At 37.7% G+C, this 25,490-nt stretch overlaps 2 protein-coding genes across 2 annotated transcripts in view; one reads left to right on the plus strand and one right to left on the minus strand.

Moving 5' to 3' along the window:
* Nucleotides 1-2,012: 2,012 nt before the first annotated feature.
* rtf2 (replication termination factor 2) overlaps nt 2,013-25,490 on the minus strand; it is a 28,588-nt gene continuing 5,110 nt past the window's right edge. Inside the window, exons 5-9 of the mRNA XM_030730022.1 lie at nt 24,016-24,094; nt 9,185-9,295; nt 8,928-8,979; nt 3,319-3,393; nt 2,013-3,012 (exon numbers count right to left, since the gene is read on the minus strand). Coding sequence (XP_030585882.1) covers nt 2,816-3,012; nt 3,319-3,393; nt 8,928-8,979; nt 9,185-9,295; nt 24,016-24,094 — 514 coding nt within the window. The 3' untranslated portion in view covers nt 2,013-2,815. The remainder of the gene's footprint in view (nt 3,013-3,318; nt 3,394-8,927; nt 8,980-9,184; nt 9,296-24,015; nt 24,095-25,490) is intronic.
* On the plus strand, nt 15,600-21,939 carry gcnt7 (glucosaminyl (N-acetyl) transferase family member 7). The gene is made up of 5 exons (XM_030730021.1): nt 15,600-15,684; nt 15,771-16,026; nt 16,406-17,147; nt 20,814-20,909; nt 21,692-21,939. Exons 1-5 carry the CDS (start codon nt 15,638-15,640, stop codon nt 21,937-21,939), a joined length of 1,389 nt encoding a protein of 462 aa, XP_030585881.1. The 5' UTR covers nt 15,600-15,637.

A 25,490-nucleotide genomic window follows, 5' to 3' on the forward strand; every position in this document is an offset into this window, starting at 1 on the left:
AACAACAATGTCACAAAGGCAAACGTTAAAGAAAATGTGAAAAAAAAAATACGTGTGGAAAATTCAAGATGAGGTCATTCCAGTCCAGCCCTAAACCTCATGGCCCCAGGGTGACCAAAAGAATCTGCTTTCAAAAGCCACTGAAGTTTTTTTAAGGTGCAGAGCCCCTGTTATCTGATCTCCCAAAAATTTAAGCTTAAACTAATGAACAAAGATCAAAGTGTCTTTGCTGTGTGGCTAAGAATTCAGCTGATATATCTTGTTCTAAGGAAAATATTTTTGACGTCTATCTGCAGTCTGACACCTAACCGATCAAAAAAATTGGAAACCGCTTACACTGATACAGTTCCAACTATAAGACCTTAATTTCAAAAGATGTTTTACTGTTGAACAATTGATTTTCTAATTTACCAAAAATATTATTTTATGGTCTTGAATAAAACGAACACTGACGTTATCAATAAATAAATCAATCAAAAATTTTGCACGTTTGCAGTTATGTCTTGAAGGCTTCAAATATATTTAAATACATTGGCTGTCTTTTATGTTGCTTTATAGCGTAGTTGATATATCTTTTAAAAAAAAAAAAAAAACTTGTTCAACTTAGAAAGTTTTATTACAGTCCCCCAACACTAAAAAAGGCCAGATTATACACACACATATCTGTGTGTGTGTGTGTGCGCGCGCGCTCTTTCGCAAATACAAGACTTCTACTATAACTATCACCTACTTTAAAATTAAGCTCGTGTTTCCTAATCAATGTTGCGTGGTTTGTTTTGTAAACAGCCACACCGAATGATCTAAATGTGAAAGCAAGAAAACAGCAGACTAACAAGAGAAGTTCTAGATGGAGACAGTTCTGTTGTTCTAAAATTGTAGCCACCATAATTGGATTATTTGTGGTGTAACTTACATTTAACGAGATGCAGGCATGCTCCTTTTTGCATGTTGGTGTCTTTACACTGCAACCACAGTTCGATAACAAAATCAGAATGCGGTAAATACGCCTGTGCTGCCACCTAGAGGCCGCATCCCTTCATTACCACAGCTGCAGTATTACCTATTTTGAAGTGACTGGGGAATAATTAGCCTTCAACTCTGCATGGAGCTGATCTTCACTCAGACAGTATAATATTCATACTGACTCAGCGATGGAGTGCAACTAGTATAGTACTTCATTTCCAAGGTACTTACAAACCAATAAAGTATTTACATTACATGCCATTACTTCAGCAGAAATACTTTATATCACGATAAGTTACTTCATTAAATTTCCATTTTTACACAGTGTATATAAAAATGATTGTTAGAGATTAAGCATTGTGGGGCAGATGGCATTTGACCTTACATATAGCAATGACCCAGACACACTGCAAAAGCAACCGATAAGGTTTTGGCAGTAAAGAATTGAAATCTTCTGCAATGGAAACGTCAGTCATCTAATCCTAACCTAATAAAACAGCTTTCTTACTAAATGCAAAACTAAACGGGAAAAAAATCCTACAAAAAAATAAATAAATAAATACCTGAAGGCAGCTGCTGGAAAGGCCTCGCAAAGCATGTCAAAGCAAGAAAGACCATGCTTAACATGTATGGGTTCCACATATCAGTCAGGGTTCTCTAATTTTATGACCATTAATTAGTCCAGGCTTTATAACCCCTAACTTTATAAATAATGCCGTATTACTCAATAAATTGTAATTTGTTAATTTATTTGTTTGGATTTATTCTGAGTCTGAACTCCAGTTGCATCCCATCTGTCTAATTACCATGGCATACAACACTCCAATTATGAAAACACTATCCAAATATTCACCGCAGGGAGGCTCATTGTAACGTAAGAGGTTTTTTATAGTTTATTTTAGGTGCGAAGTTTCCCTTCAAGGACACAACAGGGAGTTGGTTTTGCTTTAGTGATCTTAGGTAATTACTGCTCTTCTGTGCTCTTGGTAATTTTGTGTTACACATGTAATATAATCTGCACAATACGAATTAAGAACATAAAAACATACTGTGCTTGAACAGAAATTTATTGTGGAATTGCTTGATACAAAAAAGAAAAGAAAAAAAAAAAAAGATTCCTTTGTAAATGTACTGACTAAACAAAGAGCATCCTCAACATCAGTATGAATCATGAATCAAGCTGGAGACATTGTAAATACAATGTAACTTTTCATTTTAAAAGGTCTTCCACAAAAGCCCGGACACAAACACATAAAAAACAAAACTTGGGTAACTCGGTATACTTTCCCCTGTCACATCAAATCTGTTGGTCTCTGGTTGTGGGCGGCAGTCAAATGCACCCAATACTTTAAACTTATTTGTTTGCTAACTGTTTACCCATTTCAAGGTAAATTAAGGAAAAAAACAATGAAAAGAACAAAAATGACTGAAAGTCATCTGCTAAACCTGTTAAAAATATATGCCAAAAATAAATGACTACCAAGCACATTGAAAAGCTGTATTCTGTCCATTAGGGGGAAGCAGAGTGACACCGTGTCATCCTAGTATTAATTCTCCAAGCGCCTGCGACTAAAACCAAAGATGCTGTGGGGGAATCCATGGGGGAGGAATTAAGTTACAGAACAGAGTGAGAACCACTTAGGGACCTGTAACTAAATGTTCACAACATGTAAACACTGAGCTACTGGGGACTGAAGAGATAAGCTGGGAATTAGTCCACACACCACTGTCAATATCAGAGGTCATGTAGGCCAAGTGTGTGTATGCTTGGTATGCACAGCAAGATTTATTTTAATAGGTTAACATCCTGCATCGATCTAGAAATTGTGATCTATGCTCTGAGCAGTAGTTATTAGAAGTGATACGGGGTGTGGGTGACCCAGTTGGATGTCTGTTCTTTGGTGCGCTTGGCAGAACTGTGGGTGGTGAACAAGGATTTAAAAGCCTCTGACTTTTCTTCCATGTCCTGTATGGATCTCTTTGTGGCAGCAGCTGATGAAGACTTGGTGCCTTTAGATGAGCTGGAGGATCCAGAGGGTCCAGCCACACCTGGGTAGTAGAATAAAAAAAGGCATTAAAGTTCACATGAAATATAGAAATCCATATTCATGTTTTAAAAAGAGTTTGCCAGGTAAACGCTCCAGGAACTTTAAGGGATTTGTGAAGACAATCCAGTGTTCAGCATATCACATTTTGAACAGTGTTCTTTCAGATGACTGCATGCTGTCTGAAGGTGTCTACAGGGGGAGCAATTAATCAACTCTGACAAACTATACCATTTCCAAACTATGATTTTGAAATCTAAACATAGAACCCATTTGTCTGTGTTTATAAGAGCGGAGTGTGGTTATTTACTTGACTGGCTGCTATCACCACCATTTTGTAGTGAGTGAGTTCCTGCTGCATCACTGGATGGAGACTCTGTGCCATCTGTGTGGGAAAATAAGAATCAGGCAAGACAGATGATATCACACAGTGCAACTGGTTATTACTCCAGGCTATACCATTGTTATGTTGGACAGACTCCACACAACCCTGCAAAAGAATAAGGAGGTGCAGCTAATAAACGATGCAATTCTATGCAATAGAACTTCCAAATATATCTATTGCACTGAGCGTGTTTGAATAATGTAGATGAAGTGGAGAAATTGTGGCCTTAAAATAACCGTGATTTATTAGTGGAGGCAAAAAAAAAAAAAAGTTTTTAATATTCGAAAAGAGTTTTATGCAAGAAGGAAGAGGGAAGAGTGGTTCAGTTCCTTGGAATTTTTAGTTTGCTTGCCTAACGATTCAAGTTATTGGTTCCACTGACATGACGACGCATTTGCGTGATGACATCATGCACATGCTCAGAACATACTCAACATAGCATTGAGTTAGACGCTCATACAAGTATGGTTGTATTTCACAAGGAAACATGATATTGGGGGCGGGGGGTAACGTTCTGTTGATTGTGTTAATGCTTTCACTATTTTTGTATGAATATTCTGCATTGTTAATATTTAGTTCACGAGGACTTGCTAGCTCCCGAACACCTTTAGCTACCCTTTCCGTCGAGCCAGGGACGAGTAAAATAACTGAGGCGAAAATAAATGAATGACACAGAACAGTGACTAGAATTTATGGTGAAAGGTTTGCACCCTTCTGCCACGGTGGAAGCCCCTGAATTTCAGTAGGATATTTTGCTGCATATCTGCTGTGGCTCAAATGAAAATTAGAATGGCAGAATTTGCATAATGTTATTTTAACCAGTACAGCTCTGTTTCATTCATTCTCATTACATATTCTCTGTAGGGCAGAGGTGGGAAGTAACGAAGTACAAATACTTCGTTACTGTACTTAAGTAGATTTTTCAGGTATCTGTACTTTACTTAAGTATTTATTTTTCTGACTACTTTTTACTTTTACTCCCTACATTTTTACACAAGTATCTGTACTTTCTACTTCTTACATTTTCAAACAGACTCGTTACTTTTAACGTCAGAGAGAAGTTTGCATTTCCGGTCAGTGCGCCTTCAAACATAAAACGATCTGAGCCTAAATGGAGGAATAATAACATATAAGAGACAATCGTACTGCGTATCCTCCATCACCGGGGCTTATCTCGTACAAAGGGATTAAATACGCAAACCCATATAATTAATGTATCATTTATAGCGCTATAATCGGGCCGGACCGAGTCCGTAAGTTGCGCTGCGGCACATAAACAGCTTAGCTAGCGCTACTGAAGAGGAGCGAGCATGAAGGGAGTAACGTGTGGCAGGTAAATGCAGCGTTTCTAAATGCTCAACAAATATCAGCAAACACACAAAGTGTGTGCAGTTTGTCACACAGTGTGTCTGCTAGCTAAAAGAAGAGCTGCTGTATTTCAGGGAGAGCAAAGAGAGAGAAGTTCACTCAGAGATGGAGAAAGAGGACAGGAGAGGAAGAAGAGAGGTTAGATTTAAAGGTAAGGACCGGAAAACAAACTGAAGTATGCAGACTTTGTGTAATTCAAAGATTCTATGAAAATGCTGCAGTTTAGTGTTTAATAAATAGGTTAGTTTGTTGTACTGTATTTACAGTAAAGCTCTGTGTTGGACTGGAGCACAGTGTTTGTGTTCATGGTCAGAGTTACAGGTTACATCAGTGCAGCAGAGATGAGTTTGAATCAAAGCTGCTGATGCTGAGATTCATTCACTGAATCCAACATTTCTACAGCCTGTATGCTGTCAGTGTAGGGGATGGAGATCAGCTCAGATAGCTGTGAAATACTGGGTTACATCTTTGTGAGTTCACTTCATCCACACAGAGCAGTAAACCTCAGAGCAGCAGCAGCAGCAGGTCAGCTGATCACAGCCTGCACACCAGCATCATTTACTGCAGCTCACAATAGAAAGCTGTGATTCTTCTCCCCATGCAGAGCCACTACAGCTGATCTTAGGGTTCCTCCACCTTCTGAATCCCACTGTAACCCCTGAGTATCCTCATGTTGGTGTTTAGGTGGAGACACAGTCACCCTCTACTATGGAGGACACAGAGAACAGAGCTGTGTTTAAGTTCCCTTTCACAGTTTGTGTCCTACATAACAGATTCAAGCTGAGTGCATTCATTAGGATTAAAATTTAGATTGGAATAACATTTGTATTCTCATGTACTATTTTATATTATTACAATAATATATAATGAGGTTCGGTTTGTTTTACACAAAAATAGCAGGTAGAAACATCCTCCAAAGAACTACTTTTACTTTCTTACTTTGAGTACATTTCAGAGCCTGTACATTTTTACTTTTACTTAAGTAGAGAAGTTGAACCAGTACTTCGACTTTTACTAAAGTATTTTTTAACATAAGTACTTGTACTTCTACTTAAGTACAGAATGTCAGTACTTTTGCCACCTCTGCTGTAGGGAGATGACAAAGACTCCATCTAATCTCTGCTTGGTATGGGGTTAAAAAGAGCAATCTGATCTCAGACCTGAAACATGTTGCAAAGGCAATCAACATAGCTGATGGATGGACATGTTTTACTCAAGACCATTACCTCACTGTAACACTGCACTGCCAGAGAAGCTCAGAATAAGGAAAATGTCCTCAAAACCAAAGCAGTGTCTGAGTCACAGGCTGTAAAGGAGAGGGTTGTGGCAGCCACTGTGGATAATGCAGCAAACATGGATGTAGCTGTGAAAAGGTTTCCATGTCTCGTGCACAGGCTTAACCTTGGGAGCTCAGAAGCTGTACAACTGCAGTACAATTTCCAAGTGAGAAACAAGAATTTGTTCAGTGATCGTATGGATGGAGAGAGCCCACATGGCAAAAGTAGTCCACAAGAAGAAGCAACAACTTCTCTTTAAAAATACTTTAAGCCAGCTAAAATGTAAAAAAAAAATAGATTAGGGTCAATCTAAAACGATCATTATAATGTTGTTTATACCAATCTCATGTTTGTGTATGTGTGTTCCTCTTAGATGTGAGGACAAGATGGAACTCTGTTTTTGATGATGGAGAGGTGTTGTGAGCAGTTTTCTGCCACCCAAGCTGCAGCTATAGACTCAAGGCTAAGAAAGCCCACAGAGAAGAAGTATGTAATGTTTGGGGAAAAATAAAACAAAACTTGGTTGGATAAAACTATTACTGAAAAGGGATTGGTATTTGTTTACATTACAGACTGGCCAGAATTGGCAATGAGGACCTGAGGAAAGCAGAGGAGTTTGTGCAGTGTGGAAGCATTACACATCCACACTTGCAGTCTGTAGTCCGGCCTGTGGCCAAATGCTGCCCATCCTTCAGAAGCTGCACAAACACTACACAGCGCACACAGAGGACTGCATTCACCAGGAGCATCGAGGAGCAATTTCTTCTCAAGATGTCAGACATGGCAGGGATGCAGAGGCAGGCAGAAGAGGATGAAGAACATGACTTTGTAAGTCTCGCTCTTTGTGACAAAAGACGACAGACTGCATGGATTATTACACTATTTCAAAATGAACCTTGTGGATCAAAAGTTGTAATTATGTCTATAATTTCTGGCGCCACCAATAAAGCAGCAAAAAAAAAGAAAAAAAGACAGCCCTAGAAGAACTTTTTGTGAAAGTGGACTGCAAGCTTCTGTCCCTGCAGCAGCAGTCCCCTGTATCCACAGCCCAGAAAGAAGCCATATAGAAGCCTTCCTCCCATTCCAACTAAGGACAGCACCACCCTCTGGTGGTGGATGAAGAGGGACACAGAAGTACTGTATCCCTGTGTCTACCACATCTGAAAGGGTGTTCTCCACAGATGGAGATACTTTAAGTCCAGAACCATCTCATATCCTTCCTGAATAGGCAAATATGCAAATTTTTTTTGCCAAAGTTGTTAACTGCAGTTGTATGTTATGTTAAAATGTTAATTTTGAGAGAGAAATCTTTATTTTTCGTGTATTTTAATTTTGATTTACCTTACATTAAAGGGGATATAATGCTTTTAAATCCTTCCTTTTCATATGCAAATCATTCACCTCGTCTATATAAAGTAGAACTGCAATGCTTTGGTCTGAATTCCTCGTTATTGTAGCTCCACAGACCCCTCGTTTACAACTGTTCTGGCATGCCTCCTAGAGCAACCGTTTTGGTGCAATCTCTTCAATTGTGAATGAGACATTTCACGCCCCGCCCCCCTCCAAGTTGCAGAGTGTTCCACTCCACCCCATTCGGCCATTTTTGAAGTTTGATAGCAGTGATACGATTATCTACCGGGGTTGTGCTAAATTCTGTTCCCCCGTGAAAATCTCCTTCTGTTTCGGGAGAGCGCAGCCAGAGAGGCGGATCCGACTGTCTTCACGGCGCTTCTTATCAATTTCTGGGTAAAAATCTTTTACAGTGTTCCTCTCATCAAGAACAGCAACTCCTGGAATATGAAAACATTTGCTCTTTACTTGCCAAAGTTACAGAGGGGGAACCAAATATTTCAGCCATCCAAAATATCCTGTTCCCCCTTGTGTTCCCCCTTCCATTACATGGGAACAAATTAATTTACCAGCAAGTCTTTTACAGTGTCATTTTACCGAGAAATCGATCAGAAGAGCCAGGAAGACAGTCGGATCCGCCTCTCTGGCTGCAGTTCGTGCTCCCGACACGGGGAACAGAATTTCGCACAACACCAGAAGTCCATGACTTTGTTTAGCAGTTCCACAGCAAATACTGTGATGTAATAGACAAGAACAGGGAATAGAGAAAACTGAACAGACTGAAAAATATGACCCAAAGAGAATATAAAGATATCTACACAGCACCAGGAGAGAATAAATTTAAATTTTCAGCACTCCTAGATACTCAAAGAACAAAAAAAATTAATTTAATGGCTAAAAAAAGTGGATTTGGCATATGTCCCCTTTAAATAGTTAATTCAAACAAACCCAATTGTATGATATTTTCTTTCCTAAACCAATGAAAACTGATAAGGAATTGAAATGATAAATTATATTGATAAAGGAATTGGAATTGCTAAATTATCTATTTCCATCTCTAAATACCATTTATTTCTGTGACTAATAGGTCATGGGTTGCTTCATTGGAAATGAGAAAAGGTTGATGAGAAAAAGTTAACAAAAATGTCAAAACTTAGGCATGCACAGGAAGTATGACAAAATTTATAAATACACTATAGGTCAGTAAAATATGACAAATCAAGCCTGACACATTACTGCAAAACCAGAATAAGAAATAATGTAATAGAGAATAGTCATTGATGTGCAAAGTATGACATGTTTGGCAAAGTAGGATATTAACAATGTACAATAGAAATCTGAGTTATATATAGCTCAACTTCTCAGTATTTACTGATATTGAACGTGAGTTAAAGGTTTGAATAACCCAGATAAGTACACTACAGGACATTCAAAACATTATCCAAATGAAGAAGTAAATGTTCTGGCCTTTTGCTAGCTGCTTGGTTTTCTTTATGCAAATGCTGAACACATGATGACTTACTCAGGCTTCACACTAACCTTTTGATTCTGATGGTAACATAGCTTCAGCTGCTTTGCTCTTCTTTGATTTCTAAAAGGATAAAACAACATATTGATTACAGTGTAAACACAAAATTGCTGACCTTGATGTAAAGTTTAACTTAAATAAATCTGATTAAAGCTTTTGCTTTTACAGATTCTATTAAAAAGCTAACAGAGAAGTCACACTCAAGAGTCCATTAAAAGAAGAGTAATCTACCATTTTACCATCCTCATTAGCCATAATTAAATCCCACCTTAGTTTTGGCTTTGGCCCGCTTCTCTTCCATCTTTTCCCTCAGCTTGTCCACCTCCTCCTTTGTGCCATTGAGCGCAATGATATCTTCATCTTTAAATGGATCTCCACACTATAACACAAAGATTGTATCCCAGATGAGAGATTCTCAAAAGGACTTTGCAAAAAAACTTGCAATATGTGCAAGAAAACTGTTCCTGCTGAAGATGGAAACAACAAATTTGCTTAAGGCAAAAACCACACCGTCCAGGACAACCAGGCTAAGGAGGAGATATAGCAGCTGGTGATTAGCAACCCAAAAGTAAACAAATGACCAAATAACAAATCAATAAATCATCACTAGCTGTGCTGGTTAGCTGCACTCCATACGACAGGAAATCAAATAATGGATGGAAATTTCTGATGTGGTTACAAGGTGGAAAAGCAGAGCCTAAGTACGAAAATGCAAAATCTCAGGTAGAGATTGTTTTCAATTTTACTGAAAAAAATGTTAATATTGTGCAGGCTCCTGATGAGTTACAAGGTGAAGTTATTTTAGTTGTTGTTGAAGTAAAGTCTTAAACAGTTACGTTATCCTTTTACTTAAAATTTCCAAGAAAAACACTACCTAGGCTACTTTTGTGCTACATTTGACTTGTGCTGTGTCACTGTATAGAATACTGTGTCACTACTATTGCACTCTAATGCAGCTGCTCCTGCTGGCACCTTCTTCGAATTATGCAGACTGTCATCAATGACAGTAGCTCACTGGAAAAGGATAGAAAATGCCCTTCATTTATTTAGTATTTTCTTCATTTATTTCAGTATTTGCTTTTCCAGATTGTCAGAAATATTCTTATTGCAAATTTTCTTAAAATAATGTGATACAATTTTGCAGCTATATCACCCACCCCTAACATGTGGTGTTTATTTTTTGTTGTTGTTACTCATGTTTAAGATATTGACATTAAAGATGTAGAATAGAAGTCTGGGTTACAAATTTTGGGACAAAACAGGGGGTGAAAAAAGAAAAAAAAAAAAAGCTGAGTGTAACAAATATCAATTTGAGCTTTCATAATTTAGGGTACACTGAAACATACATTTCACATGTGCACACTTGGCTGTCAAGCTAGTTTAAAGAGTCTGCCTTCAAGTTCACATCACATGAGTAGATATAGTCCAGTCTGTTTTGCAAATCATGTTTTCTTTAACACACCCAATGGAAATTTTTTAAAATGTTGTCTGTAAGTATATTTGGCAAGAATCAGGCAGGCTAAAAGTAAAACAAGTCAAGCCATTTTAATATGCAGGTGCATGTCCAAACATAACTAAAGCCGAACACGTAAAAAAACCACGCAGATAATTTCTTTGCTCAGACATGTCCTTTTTCCATTTTATTTGCATGGTGGCTGCATTTGATTTACTAAACTAAACTCTGTGAACCAGGGGACGAACGCACAATCCAGTCAGTCAGACACACACGCTGATCAAATGACTAAGACAAAGAAATGCTCCTACTCTTTCAACAGTTTGGCCCTCCAGACTTTCACAATAGAATAAAACATTCTGTAACTGAATCAAAATATTAATGCTTGTTGCAGACCTAAATCAAACTGTCCATTGTTTTGTTTGTTTTTTAATGCAGAAGTGGCACTTGATTTATGATTTCTTTTATCCACAAGAATTTGTAAAATGTTTACAGAAACAGAGGATAATACAGGTTAAAGACAGCTCTGTATGAAACCCACTGGCTTACATAAAGTCTTGTCATTAAAAAAAGCTTTTAAACAGGCTAACACAGGGAAGTCTGCCAAAGCATAGGTTTTTCTAAAAATAACATAAACAGGATGACTGCTTTACAAAAATAGGAAAAACACACCCATATTCAAACACAAATATTAAACCCCTGAGTAACCAGCAGGGGATCTATTGTGTGGTCGTAATGCGGGGCTCATTGGGTGTGAGCTCTGGCCATGTGCTCTGTTGAACACAACAGAGATAATCTCAGGAGCTGACCAAGCAGCAAGCAAACTCTGTGGGCTGCTCTGAAGTCAGTCACTCTGCTGTTACCATTACCAAAAATGACACAGGCCATCAGTGAGCTGAACAACTTAGCATGAAGGCTAAGGCCATGAGACAACGAGCCCACCAGAATCGTTTTTAATCTAGAAAAGGCAACAAGATGGTGAACAAGATAAGTGCGACACTGCACAGTGTGCATAAACATGCACACGATCAACAGGGCAGATAAACGGGAATTTATTTTATCCGAGAGAAAAAAAAAGAAGAAAGGAATGCGAGGTAATGAGGTTTGAAGACAAGCAAAAAAACAAAACAGACTGATACAACGCACCAGTGAGTAGGAAAAAGAGAGTGAGTGAGTGTGAGATGTGCGAATATGACTCCATATGTCAGGTGTGTGACTGGGTGTTCCTGCTAGTAACCAGGCAGGGACAGACCTTGTCTCGTGTGGGAGGAGAAACCTAATCAGCAGCAAACAAGTAGAGAAGAAAAAAAAAAAAAAAAAAGCACATACACACACAATTACAAACCACTGTGGCTCACTCACAACGTAACCTCAAGCTCTGAAAACGCACCATCCTGGCAAGAACACAAGAAAACAATCAGAACTAAATTTAACTCACATTTATTGCAGATACTGCTGAAGAAGATGATGATGATAATGATGATGATGGAGCCAAAGGAAATTACTTCTGTTCACTGCAGGACTACCAACGAATTATAGCAACATAGCCCAGAGAAGCCGTTTAGGAAAGATCAACACAGATGCTGATGTAGAAAAACTGACCACTACAAGGAGTACGGACTAAACTGCATCAAAGGTAACTAGCTAAACTTGACATTTCTTTGACTTTCTGTCCTTTCTTTCACACACTATTATTGTGTGTTTATTTGTGTTGCCCTTGATAGAAGCTGTAATTTGACAAATGAGTATATCTGTATTTTGTTTTTAAACGAATCAGCTGTTCTGTTCGCCTCAGCAGAAGATTAGACACCTACACATTTCCATGGCAGCCTCCCTGTGGATCTCTTTATCTTTAGTGATGTTCTCAGCAGCAGGGAGGTTTAAGTGAAGCCATGTCACTGCAACAGAAATCAGTCTTCAAATATGTTCGAAGCTTCTGTGTCCTCCAGAGGATACTTGGGTATAAAATTTATTTTTTTGCCCCTTGTTTAGTTTTTGTTAAAAACCAAAAAAAACCAAAAAAAAAAACCAAAGAAGTGTGAGTGCAACAACTTATTACCTCTACTGAAAGCTATTGTTGAGTTGTTTTATTCTGCATTTTGTGTAACTTTAAACGGCATCACAACAAAGTTCTTCTAGAAACAACCCTCGCCACTCAGGATCTCAGGAAAAATTGGGATGGGGGAAACAAAAAAAAGGCTGGGAAACTCAGTGATAGTTTTTTTCAATTCAATTCAGGTTTAGTCATATCGCGCCAAATCACAACAACAGTTGCCTCAAGGTGCTTCACACTGTAGGGTAAAGACCCTACAGTATTTGGCAGAAAACCCCAGCAATCAAATAATCCCCTATTAGCAAGCACTTTGCGACTGTGGGAAAGAAGAACTCAGTTTTAACAGGAAGAAACCCCTTGCAGCCATCTGCCATGACAAATTAGAGGGTGAGGGGAAAGAGAAAAGGAAAAAAAGACAGGATATGGAGACAGGACAAAACACAGACTAAGGGAGAGAGAAGATAAAATTTATTGACATGCTGCATGTGTTCACATGGACAGTGAAAACAGGTGAGCGGAGAAGAAGTGCTTAGTGCATTACAGTGTCTCCCAAATCCAAACTGGACATTGGTTCCAGAGGAGAGGGGCCTGATAGCTGAAGGAACCACAAGTAAGCTTGCTGTCTGACAGCAAAGAGCTCTGTTGGCGTAATATGAGGTCTTATTAAATTATTATTAAAGATGTATGTGAGGAGAAGGATTTTAAATTAAATTCTGGATTTAACAGGGAGCCAGTAAAGAGGAGCTGATATAGGAGAAATATGAGCGCTCTCTCTCTCTCTCTTCCTTGTCATCGCTGCAGTATTTTAAACTAACTGGAGGCTTTTTAGGGAACTTTTAGAACAACCTAAAAATAATGAATGACAACAGTCCAGCCTTGCAGTAATGAATACATAAACTACTTTCTCAGGATCACTCTGAGCCAGGATATTTCTAATTTTAGAGATATTGCACAGCAGTCCCATTTGTTTAATGTACACATTGAAGGAGTTATCCTGATCAAAAATAACTCCCAGGTTCCTCACAGTGTTACTGGAGGCCAATGTAAAATAAGCATCTGGTTAGACACCATGTTTCTGAGATACTGAGGGCCAAATATAAAAACCTCAATTTTGTCTGAATTTAGGAGAACAAAATTGTCTTTCTTTCCTGTAGTTTAACTAGTTGATTTGTGTCATCTAGTTTTATAGATAAATATAGCTGGGTATCATCTGCACAACAATGTAAATATATGCAATATTTTCTAATAATATAACCAAAAGCATGGATAATGTAAGTAGAACTGGCCACAGCACAGAACCTTGTGGAACTTTGTGACCAATTTTCATGTGAGAAGAAGACTACCCATTTACATGCACAAATTCAAACCAATGTAGGGTATTTTTCTTTAACACCAACAGTGTGGTCTAGTCTCTGTAGTAAATTCCTGTGATCAGTAGTAAAAAATTCTAAAAAATTTTTTATAAATTGTGTAACAATCTGGGAATGCTACACAGTAGTAAACATAGCCCTGTGCTGCTGCAATCAAATTCAAAAATACCTTTTTTTTTTCTCTCTTAAAATGGTACACTTTCTCAGTTTCAATAGAACACGCACATCCAAAGTGAAGGGTGCAGGAAAAAAACAAATCAATGTAAAACACAATTCCGCACACCAGAACGCTCCTTGAAAAATATTTAATCTAAGCAGACCTTACAAAGAAGTGACGTTTCAGGCCAACTTCAGACTTAATGGGTCAATGCAAAGCACATGTTTATATATCCGCCCACTCTTAAGGTGGTAATACAATTGTGATTGCTCAATGCCCTAATATGGAAAAAGAAAAGGGAGGGAATCACACAAACAATCATAGTTAGTTGCAGTGAATTAGCAAAAACTATTAAAAAGACTATACATATACAATCCTAACATGTGCTATACAAACCTGAAAGGTTAATAAATATTAAGGGCTAATCACAAGGACATAAGAATACATATATAACAATAGATAAATAAGAGTCAAAAAGTTGAAAGACAGTGTACAACAAAATTGGAATTAAGGCACAAATATACTATGATATGACAATGAACAAATGAAATGACAATGAAAAAATGAAACGATGATGCAACACCATAAACTGAAATACTAAAATACTAAAATAGGAGTGGCAAGGGATGATGACCAAACATGAAAATTTACAGAAAGGGTCTCAAATCGAATTCTTCATTTAGACCATAAGGAGATAAAGTATTAAGGGTATATATCCAATACGCTTCTCTCTTAAGAGAGAATTAGCATTGCCGCCACGTCACAAAGGTTTTATGGCTTCTATGCCACAGTAATGTAAAGAGGATATGTTGTGTGCGGCCTGAGTAAAATGAATTGCAACCGAGCTTTTATTATCATGATTACAGATATTAGAGCGATGTTCTGATATTCTAGTTTTCAACTGCCGTGTGGTCTTGCCAACATAGGCCAAACCACACGGGCATTTAAGCATGTATATGACGTTAGTGGTTTGACATGTAATAATGCCCATGATTCTATAGGGTTTGCCCAATAGGTGATGAAAAATATTGGTTTTGTGAGTGAAGTTACATTGAGTTACTGCATTTTGCTCCTATTAACATTTTACACTACATTCCTGCATTTTCGGTGTTGGGTTTGTGCATTCATAATAATGTAACCTTTAAAATGATAGTTTAATCTATGAAATTTAAAAAAGTTAGATTCTGACTCTTCTATCTCACAATGTTTTAACAAATTCATAAAGAAACGTTCTTCCATTTTTATTTGACTATTGACTTAACTGATTATTCAAAATGATAAGAAATGCATTTTGCATCTTTCTAAAAACTGCATAATCAACTACCATTTATACAACACCATGACTACAATTAAAGGTTTAATTTAAATACTCCATATTTTGTCAGCTGTTTTTATATTTTGCTTATAACTTACCAAACACTGCATTTGCATTTTCTTTTTACTTCCTTGCTGCATTGACAATGTAGAGAGCAAGGAGATGAAAAACAGATCTCCACAATTGAATTACAGTAATTTGCATCATCATAACAAAAAGAAATGATACAACATCTTCATCTATATCCATTATTTTTGCCACGCTTATGCAATATCACCGTTTACAGCATAGAAAGTAATCTGCTTCCTATGCGCTAAGTAGCAGTTCCAAGAAACTGAAACCACGCATTACACAGACACGGAAGCAGCCGTTAATGTGTCGAGTATTTCTAAAGTACTATAGACTGGCTTCATCAACTAGGTCCAACCTAAATACTTAACCCTATTTTATATTCCTCAAGGATCCAGGACCTCTGCAAATAACCCAAATGGATGTCTCTGTTGCAGGAGCATTAACTGTGGTGGTGCTGGCAGACTACAGCGAAACAGTGCTATTATGCGCCAGCTTGAAGGAACAAAATGCAGCTTCCTTTTGTGCCTGGGGATAAGTATTATCATCTTTTCATTCATTTATTTGAGGACTAGGATGCCAATTCAGCTAAAGCCCCCACTGCCTTCAAGTTGCAGACCCTTCTCCACTGAGTGTAAAGATTTTCTGCCAGGCATGGAGAAAGGAGTAACTTGGCACCGCCGTGACTGCAAGGTATGTGCCCCCTCTCCCCCATTCCCTTTTTACTTCTGAGAAATGACAATGAATTAGGAGCATTGGCACAGTCATATTGCCATTCCTATTTATTTGTCCTTTTAAAATATATCAAATATTTTGCATTATTGGTTATATAACTATCAATTACAATATTATTGTTCAATACGGTTGAATCCTGGAGACCAGAAAAATCAGCATTCTGTACAGACCACATGGTAGCAAAAACATAGAAAGAAAACAGAAGAATCAATCAAGATGAAAGAGTAATTTACCAAAACCACGTGCTGACACGCTGAATGATTACAAGTATTTTTTTTTTTTTAAAGTTTCAACTGTAAGAGTGGCAGTGTTAATATCTCCTTTGTTGTGTCTACAGGTGGAAAGCTACATTCTAGAGAGCCATCTGCAGTGCTCAGACTTGATTACAAACCTACACTTTATAACAAGACCTCTAAGTCGTGTAGAAGAGGTTTACCCTTTAGCTTTCATTCTCACTATTCATAAAGAGCTGGAGGTTTTCGTCCGCCTGTTGAGGGCAATTTATATGCCACAAAATGTTTACTGCATTCACATAGATGCTAAGGCTGCTAAGGAGTACCGGGCAGCCATACAGAAGCTAGTCAGCTGCTTTCCAAATACGTTCCTCTCCAGTCACAGCGAAATAGTGACCTATGCTGGTTTTTCTCGCCTGCAAGCAGATCTGAACTGCATGAAGGACCTAGCTAAATCCAAGATAGCCTGGAAGAAGGTAGTGAATCTGTGTGGACAAGATTTCCCTGTTATGACCAACCTGGAACTGGTACAGTACATGCAGAGCCAGCAGTGGAGGGATAAAAACATGACACCTGGGGTCAAACAACCAATGTCCATGAGGTACAGGACGCAACGCCAGTACAAGGAAATTGTGGGGTCACATGTAGCTCTGAAAGGGTTAGGCTTGAAGAAAAGGCCTCCTCCACACAATCTGCAAATATATTTTGGTACAGCCTACTATGCTCTCACAAGGCCTTTTGTAGATTTTGTTCTGAAAAGCCCAATAGCCCAAGACCTCTTGGAGTGGTCCAAGGACACATTCAGTCCAGATGAACACTACTGGGTGACGCTCAACCATATAAAAGGTAAAATGTCTGTTTTAAACACAACAACACCCTTGTTCAACACCTAAGATAGAACTCTTAACCATGCAGTGTGATTATGATGTTTAAGCAAAAGAAGGTATGCAAAAAGGGCCAGAGTTCAAGCCTCCTGGTCAGCTGGAGCCTTTCTGAATCTAAGTTTGCATGTCCTCCCAGTGCCTATGTGGGTTTTTTCTAAGTGCTCTGGTTCCCACCCACAGTCTAAAGTTAGGTTAATTGGTGATTCTAAACTGGTCTTAGGTGTGGATGCAAGACTGAATGGATGTTTGTATTTCTGTGTTATCCTTGTGAGGGTCTGGGGGGCTATTTAGGTTATGTCAGCTGGAACAGACTTCAGCCAGCCAGTGACCCTTACGTAGTTAGTTAGATCAAAGGTCCCCAACCCCTGGGCCGCGGACCGGTACTGGTCCGTAGGTCATCTGGTACCGGGCAGCACTTAAAGAATAAATAACTTACCATTTATAAAATTTCCGTTTTACTTATTATCTGAGTCTGAACAATGTTTTATTTTGAAAAATTGGCAGATTCTCTCCGTTACATCCGTCTTTGACTTCCTCTCGACAATTCAAAACACTTGTTTTGTTCACGTGCTATATCACCGCTAAAATTAAATCCAGATGCTTCACTGGTTCCCGTGCCTGTCTAACGAAATCGGTTGGTTGGCGTACATAACACCTGTTTAAATATTTGAGCCATATAAGAACCAGTCCATTTAACATTTATATTTAGCAACACCAAGGATAGCAGTGACGCAGACCCAGCCATCAAGCTGGCTCTATGACACCGCGGCTCTGCATCCACTCTCCATGTGAAATCAAAGCTTGTATTGGTGTGTGTGCCCGGATACTTTGTGAGGCCAAACCCAGCCAACCCACAAGCTAGCAAAAATGAGTTGCAGAGAAACAAGCTCAGGGCTCACACTGAGCATTATGGTGAGTTGTATTTTTCACGCATTTTATACAGTACAAATCGTCTAAGTCGAAAATCCAACTACAGCGAAAATCCGATCTTCACTCTAGTCGGATGGCTTTTGCAGGTCCCAATTTTTCCTGATGTTGATTTCAATAAAATCATCACCTAAATCAGTCAGATTTTCACCTACCTCGGATGAAAAATCTGGTCCTATTGTAATGCATTTCCAATTAAATGTGATCCATAAGTCGGATGAGTTTAGCGCTCTTCAGCTCCTGTTCGCCCACTTCCATGCATCGGCTCGTTTATGCACGACTACACACACTAACAACACGTGGAGATCGCTTTAGTGTCTATACCAGTTCATGTCACTGGAGACAATCATGGCAAGCGAACCTACAAACTCAGACTTAGGAGCAAAAATATGAGATTATAAAATCTGCAGAAGCAAATCCAGAGATGAAGCAGAAGTAACTGCAGCAAAATTTGATATTAGACCCCAAACTGTCGGATATTTGGAAGAATCAGATTTTATCCGACTTACACTTAAGACACTTTTTTTTACAAGTTGGATGAAATTCCATGGGCCATTTGAATCTGACTGAGGCCATTTCTACTGTATTTGTTTTTGTGGTGTATCTTATTTTAAAGGCATGTTTAAACATTACCAGATTGTGTTGTGGGCAGAGAGGATGTTATTCATGCTGAGGCGCGATGTTACGAGGACGCTGCTGATAGAGCTGCATACGAATACACAGTTGATTCACATTTATTATTATAATACTTGGAAAATATCACACTTTTGATTATGGTCGTAACATTTATTTTGACATATTTATCCGCCACACCGTAAAGGCCGGTCTGTGGAAATATTTTTTTACACTAAACCGGACCGTGTCTCAAAAAAGGTTGGGGACCACTGAGTTAGATGATTAGGAAAATGAATGGATGGATGGATACATGAGATACCATCAATGCAACAAAGTTTTACAAAAGATCAGATCAAACTATGCTCCTTCTTGATTTCTTAGCTTTTTGCATATTTGTCACACCTATATGTTTCAGATCATCAAATAATATTTAATATTAGACAAAAAAAACCTAAGTAAATGCAAAGTACAGTTTTTAAACAATGATTTCATTTATTAAGGAAAAAAACTATCCAAACCTAACTCGCCCTGTGTGAAAAAACAATTGCCCCTAACCCTAATAATTGGTCATGCCACCCTTGGGAGCAAGAACTGCAATCAAGCATTTGCAGTAACTGGCAATGAGTCTTTCACATCGCTGTGGAGGAAGTTTGGACCACTCTTCTTTGCAGAATTGTTTTAATTGCCACATTGGAGGGTTTTCGAGCCTGTTTAAGGTCATGTCAATGCATCTCAATCAGATTTAAGTCTGGACTTTGATTAGGCCACTCCAAAACTTTCATTTTGGGTTTTTTTAGCCATTCAGAGGGGGACTTACTGGTGTGTTTCAGATCACTGCCCTGCTACATAACCCGAGTGCGACTGAGCTTCAGGGCACGAACTGATGGCTGTAAATTCCCCTTCAGGATTTCCTGGTAGAGAGCAGAATTCATGGTGCCACCTATTATGGTAGTTCATCCAAGTTCTGAAGCAGCAAAGACACCCTTGACCATCACACTACCACCAAAATGTTTGAATGTTGGTATGATGTTCTTTTTATGGAAAGCTGTGTTTGTATTATGCCTGATGTAACAGAACTCAAACCTTCGGAAAAGTTCAACTTTTATTTTGCCAGTCCACAGAATATGTTCCCAAAAGTCCTGGGGATTATCAATCTTGGTAAATATGAGACCAGCCTTTGTATTCTTTTTGGTCAGCAGTGGTTTTTACCTTGGAACTCTCCAACAAATGTCATTTTTGCCCAGTTTCTTTCTTATTGATGAATCATGAACATTGATCTTAACTGAGACAAGTGAGGTCTGCAGTTCTTTAGATGTTCTTTTGTGACCTCCTGGACAGCTTTTCAAAAATGTGGCTACTCACAGTTAATTCATGATTTAACAAAGGGGGAAAGGAATTACCTTTCACACAGAGCCAGGTAGGTTTGGATAGGTTTTTCTCCTGAATAAACAAAATCATAATTTAAAAACTGCCTTTTTTATTTACTTGGATTATCTTTGGCTAAATTTATATACACACATTAGGTTTTACTTTTGCTCTTGTACTATGTTTTCACTCTTGTTTATTTAGAACACTCTTCTTACAAACATGTACAAGGACAATTTGGATGTTTCACTATGAAAAGTTTAGGGACGTGATGGTGTGCTTATCTAAACAACATGATGGAAGGTTACCAAAGTAACCAGTTACTCCCCAGACATAAATCATGTCCCTGGTAAAATGAAAACAAGTTCTTAGGATAATAGGACTATATTAATAACAAGGTCAACATTTTGTTGATGTTTTTTATGTACTGTTCACAAGTACACAAACGAAATTTACTGGACGTTCCCTCAAAGCAATAACAGTTTTATAACATGAATAGTTTCAAGGGTGAATTGCTTGCTTTGGCAAACACACCTCTGATTGATGTCCTTACTTCTAATAACTTATAGACTGCTAACACCGTCACCTCCTATAGCTTTTCTTTAGGAAGTATCCAGGACTGTCCCATGCAGGATGAGACAGTCCCATACAGGGCTAATTAAACCTTGATAATTGAATTAGGTCATATAATTACTATTTTTTTCTGATTACATGTTTAAAGAAGCTCCAGGCAGTCGCATTGATGGAGGCTGGGAAGGAAATATCCGGGCAATCAAATGGCAGGACCAAGAAGGAACGGTACACAGTGGTTGCAAAGGTATAGACATGTATATCAATAGAATTATGATTAATTACTCTCCCACAGATTAAATTCTGTAAATAAGTCACACACAGACACACAGACACACACACACACACACACACACACACACACACACACACACACACACACACACACACACACACACACACACACACACACACACACATCAGAGAGCTGGTACTTTTTTTTAAAAAAACATTATCCTCTTGATCCATTTGACATTTTGAATAATTAAGTTAGGTTTGGCCCCTCGGATCCAGACAGGATAATGAGACCCATAACTGGCTGACAACAAAACTCAACAAATGATTTAAAAATCATTATTCAAAAAACACTGATAGGATGATTTGTCTGATATAGTAAATGGACTGGTTCTTATATAGCACTTTTCTACTCTAACTGAACACTCAAAGCTTTATACATGTGTGTGAATTTACCCATTCACACACACGTTCATACAAGCACTATTTTCTATCTAACATTCACACACACTAATACTCTGACAGTTGCATCAGTGAGCAACTTGGGGTTCAGTATCTTGCCCAAGGATACTTTGTACTGGAGCAGCCAGGAATCGAACCACCAACCTTCCGATTAGTAGATGACCTGCTCTACCTCCTGAGCCACAGAAAGGTTTTCATCTAACAATAAAATGTGTACATATATTCATCCAGACATACATCATCATGAAGGTTTTTTAAATTCATGATACAAAGACCAGATCTGGGCCTAATACCTAAAAATACATTCAAGCTGTTGTTGTTGTCATTTTCCAGGCCGTTACATACGACGCATCTGTATCTACGGAGTAGAAGACCTGCCATGGATCATCGACAGGAACAGCATGTTTGCCAATAAGTTTGAAAGTAATATCTTTCCTGAGGCACTAGACTGTCTGGAGCAGTGGCAGAGAAACAAAGTGCTAAGCCAGGCAACTGTTCCCATAGAACCATCATGGCCGCTAGCCACACAGAGCAACTCCAGCAACAGCAGCAGTTACTTTAACATCAGTGCTGGAGCATGAAATCATTACTGATTGTTGGGATTATTTGCACTTGTCCAGTGGTTGTTTATGTCAAAATATAAGTGTAAAAAGACTAAAGAAAGACACAATGAATGACTGTGCACTTTATGACCAGCTGCAGTTAACTGACGTGTTTATCTATGAAAGTGCAATGAGGCTGTCTTTATTTTAAGACAGTTATAACGGTGTGTATAAACTACTCAAATGTGAACCAGCGAGATTACTATAAAAGGATTAAAAAATGAACTGTAGCAAAAAAGAGAAATGTGAAGAATAGTATGGGTTTGTTTATAATATCTGGTTAGAGACAGATTCAATCTCCATCCAGTGATACATACACTAAACTTGATTCAGACTGTTTAGGCCTAGATAACAATTTTATGAATCAGTTCTGGATACAAAGAAAAAAAAATACGTGACTATCACTTTTTGTAAAACCTGTCCAAAAATCACAAACTGTTCTGACTTAAATATGACAATGGTTGATGTTGTAGGTGATCAGTCATTTTATGTGTTTTACTTTGATTTTTGAAGTATATTTCAAATTCCAAAAACTTAACAGCAACTAATTATGCAGCAGGTGAAGTTGGGCAAAATGCTAGTAGCTCAACAAACTATGTGCTGCGTTACAAGCCTATCTTATCAAAAATCTCTATGTTCAGAGTCAACTTCCCACAAGGAGCAGTGGAACATTTCTTGTAGTTTCAGGACATATTTTTGACAAAGTCAAACAACTGATCTAAAATGTTTTCATTTAAAGAGAAATAACAACAGTGCCCGGCTACCATCTGTTTCCCATTACCTCAAAATAGCCTGTGCATGGGAAATTATGACCATAGTTTTAATGCTACTTAAACCTACAAGGTCAGAACCCATAATAGGCCTTAGGCCTGATTCTTTCAGATTCCCTTGTGGCTGCAACTAGGTCAATTTAAGAAGTGGTTTGAGGAGAGAAATTGTAAAGTTTAATTTGTCCAATGTCCCTGTTTGGTAATATGTGTTGATATAATATGTTATTTATAGTTTAAAATTATTTAAGGTCATACAACAGCCAGTATATATTGTGAAAAAGTAGATTGTAAAGATCATGTTCAACTTTTATTGTGCTGCTACGTATTGTAACACAAATAATGTTTTGTAAACACAATTATAGTGTAGTAATTCAAGTTTTTTTTCATACAAGTTTTTGTGTGTTATGAAATAGCTCCAGTGATAGATAAAACATCAAACTGACAACGAACAGGGCTGAGATGTATGTTTGGATCATTTCCTCTGATCACAGAATTAATGTTCAAATACATTCTCGTGCAAGTGGTGAATTCAGCAAAACACAGATCCAAATATGACACAACCAAATTTCAAATATTTACCTAATCACATTAGAAGAGGGACATATGGGATTGGACTGTACTTTCCATAGAACAACAAAGTGGTTCCTAGTGGACTAAGAGTAGCTACAATTGCAGAAGCAAATTTGAATTCCTCCTCAAGTTCCCTTCAGGATCAAACCTCTAAATTGTTAACTGTGTTGATATTGTGGTAGTTTTTAAAAGTCAACAAGCTGTCATTTTAATTAAAAAAAAACAATACAAAACTGATAAGTTATTCATCTGCGTAGTGAGTATAATAAGCATGTAAGGCATTTCCAGAGTTCGCTGCCATTTTATTACCAGTCCGTAAATAGTGGAAATAATGTCAACATGACATCTTTATTGCCATTTATATCTTCTCATGGGAGCATTAAATAATTGCACTTCAGTAAGTTAACTTGCATTCTTATGAGCAACCAGCTGTACATCTGGAACTAAGTTAATACCAGACTACTACTATCCTATCTACATTTTTATCAAGGCTGCTTATTTACAAATCATTAGTAGCGAGAATTTGCTGTGTGTGAATTAAACAAACAGAAACAATGTCAAACACCCCGAGGTCAATGATGACAAACAGTTTAAGGGCAGGAAAGATTAAAAGAATCTTTTAAAAAATTACATAATAAAGTTTAAATAACAGTCATAGCTGATAACCAACTGAAGGAAACAACTTGGGTAAAATGAATAAATAAATATTGCTCACCTTGTGGCAGATTTCTGTCTTGACCTCCTTTAGGGCCCTGTCAGAAAAGACACAGCCACAAGTCTGCAGGTAACAGAACCTGAAAAAGAGAAACATATATAAACAAGAAGCACTACAAGACCGCAAACCTCCACCAAGGCAGCTCACTCTGGATATTTACTTTCAAGGTAGTAGGCATTGTATTTTGTACATAATCATTTTGTTTTCTTTGTGTGTTACTTTAAGAAGTTTGTAGTGCAGTAAAAATCAGATAAGAGTAGCATGACGCAAAAATTATGTAGGCGTATTTATCATTCCCTTTATGCCTATATGTTGTCAATATAAACAATGGTAGCAAAAAACATAGTTTTTAATAGTTAATTGTTCAACAATTAAAAACATAGTTTTTAATAGTTAATTGTTCAACATTATCACTTATCATCGCCTTTAGATCAATCTGTTGACCTTGAATAACAGGACAGAAGTCAAATGTGTCATAGTAATTCCAATCTTCACTATTATGTTGACAATACACACCACACTTTTAAGACTGACAGTTTCTAAGTTATAAGGCTTTTTGTCAGTTTTTGACAAAAAAAATTAAGTTGATCTTAAAGACCTTGGTGGGTATAAAGCACATTTTAATGGATTGTTAACATGACCCCACTCTAAGTTTTCATCAGAATTCATTCAATTCATCAGGTCAGAACCCATAATAGACCTTAGGCTTGATTCTTTCAGATTCCCTTGTGGCTTCAACTAGGTCAATTTAAGAAGTGGCTTGAAGAGAGAAATTGTAAAGTTTAATTTGTCCAAAACATATCTGCTTACACAAATAAATGTCCCTGTTTGCTAATATGTGTTGATATAACATGTTATTTATAGTTTAATATTATTTAAGGTTATACAACAGCCAGTACATATTGTGAAAAGTGGATTGTAAAGATCATGTTCAATTTTTATTGTGCTGCTACATATTGTAATACAAATAATATTTTGTTCATTCAAAATTTTGTGTTATGACACACACCTCTTTGGCAGAAGTAGCATTAGAGTTCTAAACCATTTTCATCCATATAGTTTGTAGGGCCATTCACTACAAAAAAGCAACAACCTAAACTATTATATTCTTGGCCCGGAGGTGTATTTTTTTCTAAACTTATCCGAGCTATAGTTAGATCCACAGGTTTTTGAAAAATTACACATTCTTTTGTACTTTTGCCCCTGTACACCACCACACTGGATTTTAAATCAAACAATCAATGTGTGACTGAAGTTCAGAAGGACAACTAAACATGAAAGATGAAAAAAAAATAATAATAATGTGGCATGAGAAGCACAAATGGTGGCTACAATGGACATTTGTCCCCACGATGACAGTAAACAGCTCCAACATGCAAAGGTGTCCATAGGCTGTGCATGTTGGAGCTCTTAGATGTTGTGAAGGGTTTTTCTTAACCAAGTAAGAATTCCTCCACAAGAGATCATCTACTTTC

This window comes from Archocentrus centrarchus, chromosome 5 (genome assembly GCF_007364275.1).
Source record: "Archocentrus centrarchus isolate MPI-CPG fArcCen1 chromosome 5, fArcCen1, whole genome shotgun sequence".
In the NCBI taxonomy this organism is placed as follows: domain Eukaryota; kingdom Metazoa; phylum Chordata; class Actinopteri; order Cichliformes; family Cichlidae; genus Archocentrus; species Archocentrus centrarchus.

Coding starts and splice junctions, on each gene's coding strand:
- gcnt7 (XM_030730021.1), top strand. CDS start 15,638: ATGTGTCGAGTATTTCTAAAGTACTATAGACTGGCTTCATCAACTAG. Junction 16,027..16,405: donor GGCACCGCCGTGACTGCAAG/GTATGTGCCCCC, acceptor TTGTGTCTACAG/GTGGAAAGCTACATTCTAGA. Junction 20,910..21,691: donor GGTACACAGTGGTTGCAAAG/GTATAGACATGT, acceptor GTCATTTTCCAG/GCCGTTACATACGACGCATC.